Raw genomic sequence first — 9051 nt, 5'->3', positions numbered from 1 at the left:
GTGACTTACATCTAAAATGAGTCTCTCTGGGGAGAGAGAGGAGGGGACCACTGCCTCTAAAATGAGTCTCTCTGGGGAGAGAGAGGAGGAGACCACTGCCTCTAAAATGAGTCTCTCTGGGGAGAGAGAGGAGGAGACCACTGCCTCTAAAATGAGTCTCTCTGGGGAGAGAGAGGAGGGGACCACTGACTCTAAAATGAGTCTCTCTGGGGAGAGAGATGAGGAGACCACTGCCTCTAAAATGACTCAAGACACCAGTTCTAAGAGGTAAGAGATGACATGTAAAATATACAGTTCTCTTAAAGATATAAACCTAAAGGGAAAGGTTTTCCCAAATTACATCAAATGTAGGTCTACATCATTCATTTAAAAGTCCCCCAATCGATTTACCAATTGCAGACTGTAGCTTTATAAAGAAACATCAGGACTTCTATGAGTTCAGCTATACAGTTGTTGAAATGATGTAGATGAGGTATTGATGAGATATTGATGAGGTGATCTGCCTCCCTGTTTTGTTCAGTGTCCAGAAGCCCAGAGCAGAGTCACCTGCCCCCAGCCTGCTATCAATGAAGAGTGATCAGCCACCTGCTTTCAGCCAGGAACCATTACCAGATGACAATAAGGAAGTGGAGAGTTTGGACAGTGAGGATGCATTAAAGATCACACACAACCTTCTGGACAGAAGAAGTAAGACTGTGTTTCATACAATATTACAAAGAACGGGACAAAGGCCCCTCTAACACACACACACACACACACACACACTCACACACACACACACACACACACACACACACACACACACACACACACACACACACACACACACACACACACACACACACACACACACACACACACACACACACACACACACACACACACACACATGCACTTATGAGTCCCAACTCTCATTGTTTTCCTACAGGTCAAACTCTTCTGACAGTCCAACAAGACATTAAGGCTAAACTGAAACACAAGTATCAACACATATCTGAAGGAATTGGAAACCATGGAAACCAAAGTCTGTTAAAGGACATCTACACAGAGCTCTACATCACAGAGGGTGGAAGTGGAGGGGTCAATAATGAACATGAGGTGAGACAGATAGAGATGGCATCCAAGAAACAAATCACACAAGAGACACCAATCAAATGCAACGACATCTTCAAGCCTTTAGCTGGACAAGACAAACCTATCAGAACTGTGCTGACAAAAGGAATCGCTGGCATTGGAAAAACAGTCTCTGTGCAGAAGGTCATCCTTGACTGGGCAGAGGGAAAAGCAAATCAGGACGTTCATTTCATGTTTCCTCTTCCTTTCCGTGATCTGAACCTGAAAAAGGACAAATACAGTCTGATGCAACTTCTTTCCCACTACTTCTCAGAGCTGAAAGAGATTGACAGCATTGAAGATGGTGAAACCAAAACTGTTTTCATTTTTGATGGTCTGGATGAGTGTCGACTTCCTCTAGACTTCAAAAACAATGAGAGGTGCTGTGATGTCACGAAGCCAACCTCGGTGGACGTGCTGCTGACAAACCTCATCAAGGGGAATCTGCTTCCCTCTGCTCTCCTCTGGATAACCTCACGGCCTGCAGCAGCCAATCAGATCCCTCCTGAGTGTGTTGACCAGGTGACAGAGGTACGAGGGTTCAATGATCCACAGAAGGAGGAGTACTTCAGGAAGAAAATCACAGATCAGAATCTGGCCAATGAAATCATCAAACACATGAAGACATCAAGGAGCCTCCACATCATGTGCCACATGCCAGTCTTCTGTTGGATATCAGCCACTGTCCTTGAGATGCTGAAAGAGGCAGAGAAGGATGAAGTCCCCAAAACTCTGACCCAGATGTTCACACACTTCACACTCATCCAATTCATTGTGAAGAACAAGAAGTACAACAAAGCCACAGAGACAAACCCAAAGGAACTGTCTCAGTCAGACAAAGAGATGATCCTGAAACTGGCAGAGCTGGCTTTCCAACAGCTGCAGAAGGGCAACCTGATCTTCTATGAGGAGGACCTGAGAGAGTGTGGCCTTGATGTCACAGAGGCATCAGAGTACTCAGCATTGTGTACAGAGATCTTTAAAGAAGAATCTGGGCTGTACCAAGAGAAGGTCTACAGCTTTGTGCATCTGAGCATTCAGGAGTTTCTATCAGCAGTGCATGCTTTAGAATCATGTCTGGACAAGAAGGAAAATGTTTTCCCCCCCAAAGCAGTCACTAGTGATGATGATGATGATTCCTCTGACGATGACTATGATGAAGCAGCCACTCCAACCCTACTCCAAAATGTCATCACACAACAGTACAGAGACATGAAGTCAGACCCGTTGTATGACTTACACACGAGAGCAGTGGACCAGGCCTTGAAGAGTGAGAATGGACACCTGGACCTGTTCCTCCGCTTCCTTCTGGGCCTCTCACTGGAGTCCAATCAGAATCTGTTACGAGGCCTTCTGACACAGACAGGAAGTACAACACAGAGCAATGAGGAAACAGTCGAGAGAACAGTCAGGTACCTTTCAGACAAGATCAAAAGGGAATCCTCACCAGAAAGGATCATCAACTTGTTCCACTGTCTGAATGAACTTGGTGCCAACTCTCTAGTTGAAGACATGCAAACCTCCCTGCGATCAGGAACTCTTTCAGAAACAAGACTAAAACCTGACCAATGTTCAGCCCTGGCCTACCTGTTACTGATGTCAGAGGAGGTGCTGGAGGAGTTTGACCTGAAGACATACACCACATCAGAGACAGGTTATCAGAGGTTGCTGCCGGTAGTGAAAACCTGCAAGAGAGCACTGTAAGTTCTGCTATTGAGTTGATGTATACAGTATCATTATTCTGAAGGATTTGTATATCTAAAAGATTATCTCCTCTCTCCAGACTGGCTGGCTGTAAACTCACATATGAATCCTGTGAGACTCTGGCTTCAGCTCTGCAGACACCAAACTCCCCCCTGAGAGAACTGGACCTCAGCTACAATGACCTGGGAGACAGAGGAGTGGAGCTGCTCTGTGTTGGACTAACCAGTCCACTATGCAACATACAGACACTAGTGTGAGTTAAATATCTTCAGTATCCACTGTGAGTGTTTATATATTCTGTATGTACTGTATACTGAACAAGAATATAAAAGTAACATGCAACCATTTCAAAGGTTTTACTGAGTTACAGTTCAAATGAGGAAATCATTCAATTGAAATAAATTCATTAGGCCCTAATCTATGGATTTCACATAAATGGGAATTCAGATATGCATCTGTTGGTCACAGATACCTTTAAAAAAATAAGTATGGGTGTGTATCAGAAAACCAGTCCGTATCTGGTGTGACCACCATTTGCCTCATGCAGCGCGACACATCTCCTTCACATAGAGTTGATCAGGCTGTTGATTGTGGCCTGTGGAATGTTGTCCCACTCCTCTTCAATGGCTGTGCGACGTTGCTGGAAACTGCCGGAAACTGGAAGACGCTGTCGTACACTTCGATCCAGAGCATCCCAAACATGCATGTCTGGTGAGTATGCAGTCCATGGAAGAACTGGGACATTTTCAGCTTCCAGGAATTGTATACAGATCCTTGCGACACGTGGCTGTGCATTATCATGCTGAAACATGAGGTGATGGCGGCGGTTGAATGGCACGACAATGGGCCTCAGGATCTCATCACGGTATCTCTGTGCATTCAAATTGCCATCGATAAAATGTGATCGTGTTCATTGTCCGTAGCTTATGCCTGCCCATACCATAACCCCACCGCCACCATGGGGCACTCTGTTCACAACGTTGAAATCAGCAAACCGCTTGCCCACACAATGCCATCACGACGCCATACACGCTTTCTGCCATCTTCCCGGCACAGTTGAAACCGGGATTCATCCGTGAAGAGCACACTTCTCCAGTGTGCCAGTGGCCATCGAAGGTGAGCATTTGCCCACTGAAGGCGGTTACGACGCCGAACTGCAGTCAGGTCAAGACCCTGGTGAGGATGACGAGCACGCAGATGAGCTTCCCTGAGACGGTTTCTGACAGTTTGTGCAGAAAGTATTCGGTTGTGAAAACCCACAGTTAAATCAGCTGTCCTGGTGGCTTGTCTCAGACCATCCTGCAGGTGAAGAAGCCGGATGTGGAGGTCCTGGGCTGGCGTGGTTACATGTGGTCTGTGATTGTGAGGCCGGTAGGATGTACTGCCAAATTCTCTAAAACGATGTTGGAGGCGGTTTATGGAAGAGAAATTAACATAAAATTCTCTAGCAACAGCTCTGGTGGACATTCCTGCAGTCATCATGCCAATTGCACGCTCCCTCAAAACTTGACACATCTATGGTATTGTGTTGTGTGACAAAACTGCACATTTCAGGGTGGCCTTTTATTGTCCCCAGCACAAGGTGCACCTGTGTAATGATCATGCTGTTTAATCAGCTTCTTGATATACCACACCTGTCAGGTGAATGGATTATCTTAACAAAATGTATTATCTTAACAAAGGAGAAATGATCACTAACAGGGATCTAAACAAATTTATGCACAACATTTGAGAGAAATAAGCTTTTGTGCATAAGGAACATAACTGGGATCTTTTATTTCAGCTCATGAAACGTGGGACCAACACTTTACATGTTGGGTTTATATTTCTGTTCAGTATAGTTAGTATGTGTATGTTTTTAACATTATTTTAACATTTTGGGACATATCCAGAAACATACATAACAACATATATCAAACTAAGGTAAATATCTTGAGTGAGTTAGTATGTGTCCTTCTGTTATTATCTTAATGCATCTCATTATTCTTAAAGCTTTGCATATTTAACAGTGTATCACTATATTTCCTCTCTCCAGACTGGCTGGCAGTGAACTCACATATGAATCCTGTGAGACTCTGGCTTCAGCTCTGCAGACACCAAACTCCCCCCTGAGAGAACTGGACCTCAGCTACAATGACCTGGGAGACAGAGGAGTGGAGCTGCTCTGTGTTGGACTAACCAGTCCACTCTGCAACATACAGACACAAGTGTGAGTTAACTTTATTCAGTATGAGTTATTATGTGTATGTTTTTAACATTATTTGAACGTCTTGGTAAATATGCAGAAACATACATAAAATGTGATAAATATATCAAACTAAGGTTAAATATCTTGAGTGAGTTAGTATGTTTTTAACATTGGTTAATCATGTGTCCTTCTGTTATTGTCTTAATGCATCTCATTATTCTTAAAGCTTTGCATATTTAACAGTGTATCACTATATCTCCTCTCTCCAGACTGTCTGGCTGTAAACTCACATATGAATCCTGTGAGACTCTGGCTTCAGCTCTGCAGACACCAAACTCCCCCCTGAGAGAACTGGACCTCAGCTACAATGACCTGGGAGACAGAGGAGTGGAGCTGCTCTGTGTTGGACTAACCAGTCCACTCTGCAACATACAGACACTTGTGTGAGTTAACTATCTTCAGTATGAGTTATTATGTGGATGTTTTAAACATTTGTTAATCATGTGCTCTTCTGTCCTCTAGTCTAGGTCAGTGTGGTCTGACAGAGGGTTGCTGTTCAGATCTGGCCTCAGTCCTGAGTTCACCCAACTCACAACTGAAACAACTGGAGCTGAGAGACAATGACCTGCAGGACTCAGGAGTTACACTGCTGTCTGCTGGACTGGAGGATCCAGACTGTAAACTACACACACTGGGGTATGTACAGCTGTTTCAGTCAGGTCGGTACTGAGCTGAGTTACACTGCCCTCTGCTGGACTGGAGGATCCAGACTGTAAACTACACACACTGGGGTATGTACAGCTGTTTCAGTCAGGTCGGTACTGAGCTGAGTTACACTGCCCTCTGCTGGACTGGAGGATCAAACTGTAAACTACACACACTGGGGTATGTACAGCTGTTTCAATCAGGTCGGTACTGAGCTTAGTAAAACAAATACTCTGAACATCTGATGTTTCATGACAATGTTTGTGTCATGGACACATATATGGGTGTCCTACAAGATGATTGACACCAGTCCACCAACCTAGACAGCTGTTGTGTCTCTCTGTAGGCTGTCTGGCTGTCTGGTCACAGAGGAGGGCTGTGCTGCTCTGTCTTCAGCTCTGAGGTCAAACCCCTCCCACCTGAAAGAGCTGGACCTGAGCTACAATCACCCAGGAGACTCTGCAGGGGGACTGCTTTCAGCTGCTCTGGTGGATCCCACAGATAAACTGATGAAGCTGAAGTAAGTCAGAATAGATGTCCTAATAGTGTGAGCAGTGGTTGTGTCCTATGAAGTGTAGTAGGTTCAGTAACATGAGGACCTGATGGTAGAATACAGGGGACGTTTACCCAGCAGGCTTAGCACTCCAACACAGCATACATCATCACCACATGAATACTCTTCTTCTGCATCTCTGATATCCTGTTGGAATTGTACTCTGTTCTGTATGCAGTAGGTAGGATAGAATACCTGTATGTATCTAGTAATGAATTGTACTCTGTTCTGAATGCAGTAGGTAGGGTAGAATACCTGTATGTCTCTAGTAATGAATTGTACTCTGTTCTGTATGCAGTAGGTAGGATAGAATACCTGCATGTATCTAGTAATGAATTGTACTCTGTTCTGAATGCAGTAGGTAGGATAGAATACCTGTATGTATCTAGTAATGAATTGTACTCTGTTCTGTATGCAGTAGGTAGGATAGAATACCTGTATGTCTCTAGTAATGAATTGTACTCTGTTCTGTATGCAGTAGGTAGGATAGAATACATGTATGTCTCTAGTAATGAATTGTACTCTGTTCTGTATGCAGTAGGTAGGATATAATACCTGTATGTCTCTAGTAATGAATTGTACTCTGTTCTGTATGCAGTAGGTAGGGTAGAATACCTGTATTTCTCTAGTAATGAACTTGGATAGTGCACCAGAACACAACAATATGGTTCAAATGCTGACTGCTTTATTAGGTCTTTGTCAGTCAATAACCTGTTTCTCCTACAGTGTGGATCATGGTGGAGAGTTCAGGCTGAAACCAGGGCTGAGGAAATGTAAGTCTCTTCAATCCTAATTAACTGCATATTCAGAACTACAGTAACATAGTAACTCATCAATACTTGTTCTCTACCTACAAAACAACATTTTATATGAAGATGTGGTTTGATTAAACTCTCCTTTTGTCTACAGATGCCTGTCATCTCACCCTGGACCCAAATACAGCAAACCCAAACCTGATACTGTCTGAGGGGAACAGGAAGGTGACACGGGTGGAGGAGAAGCAGCATTATGAAGACCATCCAGACAGATTTGACCGTCATCACCAAGTTCTCTGCAGAGAAGGCTTATCTGGATCTCGTTATTACTGGGAGGTGGAGAGGGGTGGTGACGAGGCTTGCATTGGTGTGGCGTACAAAGGAATGAAGAGGAAGGGAAAGGGAGAGGAGGAGGACAGTTGGTTTGGAGCCAATAGGAAGTCCTGGTGTTTATTCTGCTATAACAGTGTATATTACTTTCACCATGCTGGAGTCATCAGATCCATCCCTGGTCCTATTCCTAACAGAGTTGGAGTGTATCTGGACTGGCCAGATGGTACTTTGTGCTTCTATAGTGTGTCCTCCTCTGGTACACTGACACACCTTTACACAGAACACACCACATTCACTGAACCCCTCTATCCTGGGTTTGGGTTTGTGGTTTCCTCCTCCTCCTCAGTGACCCTGTGTCAGATAGATGACCAACACATTCAAAGGTGAGTCATAGCAATGTTTCATCATACGTTTTCCTCTGGAATCATTCCTACAATTATATTAGTAGTAGTGGTGTGTTTTAATGTGTTCTGTTGGACCTACAGACAGTTAGATTAGTAGTGGTGGTGTGTTTTAATGTGTTCTGTTGGACCTACAGACAGTTAGATTAGTAGTAGTGGTGTGTTTTAATGTGTTCTGTTGGACCTACAGACAGTTAGATTAGTGGTGGTGGTGTGTTTTAATGTGTTCTGTTGGACCTACAGACAGTTAGATTAGTAGTAGCGGTGTGTTTTAATGTGTTCTGTTGGACCTACAGACAGTTAGATTAGTAGTAGTGGTGTGTTTTAATGTGTTCTGTTGGACCTACAGACAGTTAGATTAGTAGTAGTGGTGTGTTTTAATGTGTTCTGTTGGACCTACAGACAGTTAGATTAGTGGTGGTGGTGTGTTTTAATGTGTTCTGTTGGACCTACAGACAGTTAGATTAGTAGTAGTGGTGTGTTTTAATGTGTTCTGTTGGACCTACAGACAGTTAGATTAGTGGTGGTGGTGTGTTTTAATGTGTTCTGTTGGACCTACAGACAGTTAGATTAGTAGTAGTGGTGTGTTTTGAATGTGTTCTGTTGGATGTACAGATGTTTCCTCTCCTATGTCTCACTGTAGTGTCAGTTTCACTCTAACCACAAGAGGGCATCAGAACCTGTTAAAATGATACCTGGTGACTTCACGTCTCTAGGGGCTTTCATCAAGATAAGCAATGTCACCTGTAATGTCACCATCAGTATTGACTTCATGGAAGTTGACATAGTGTTATGTCACATTTGGCAATGCACCCTACATAGGGAGTGGTTCTGTCACCCTTTATACACCCTTTGTATTGCTTATGAAGACTGTATGTATGCTATATAAAGCCTTTATAAGTTGTATTTAGTTTAATCACAGTCTATCCATCTGCTTTCCCAACAGCAGAGACCATGGTGGAGAGTGTTGTATCAAGCCTGGACCTGAGAACACCAGAGACCTGATATGTGAGTGTTAACTGATAATTGTTTTAAAATCAAAATACGATTAAAGCGTTCTTGAGTCCCAGGCAAGGAACACAATCATGATCTATTTGGTCAAAACAAACTTAAAGGTAGAGTCAGCAATATGATGTAGATGCACATAGTAAACATCATAGTGGGTAAACTTCTACAACAACTAAGAGTGTTGGAGCGCGATGCTAAACTTCTCTGTTTTGGTCCCGTGGCTACCACGCTGTAAGAGAGTGAAGAGAACCCGTGCACAAGGGCAGATACTGTGTGAGAGAGAAGTCAGGC

The 9051-nt window shown here is 43.7% G+C and overlaps 1 protein-coding gene across 1 annotated transcript; it reads left to right on the top strand.

The window, feature by feature from the left end:
* Positions 1 to 524: 524 nt before the first annotated feature.
* On the top strand, positions 525 to 7738 carry LOC311116917 (protein NLRC3-like; the record flags this gene model as incomplete). The annotated part of the gene is made up of 7 exons (XM_084191936.1): positions 525 to 687; positions 929 to 2813; positions 5275 to 5448; positions 5528 to 5701; positions 6057 to 6230; positions 6990 to 7036; positions 7173 to 7738. Exons 1-7 carry the CDS (start codon positions 567 to 569, stop codon positions 7736 to 7738), a joined length of 3141 nt encoding a protein of 1046 aa, XP_084048062.1. The 5' UTR covers positions 525 to 566.
* Between the last annotated feature and the right edge of the window lie 1313 nt (positions 7739 to 9051).

This window comes from Coregonus lavaretus (assembly GCF_964263955.1).
Source record: "Coregonus lavaretus genome assembly, contig: HAP1_SCAFFOLD_465, whole genome shotgun sequence".
NCBI classification, from domain to species: Eukaryota; Metazoa; Chordata; class Actinopteri; order Salmoniformes; family Salmonidae; genus Coregonus; species Coregonus lavaretus.
The sequence above is the reverse complement of the archived record's forward strand: the minus strand, read 5'-3'. Positions and strand labels throughout refer to the sequence as shown.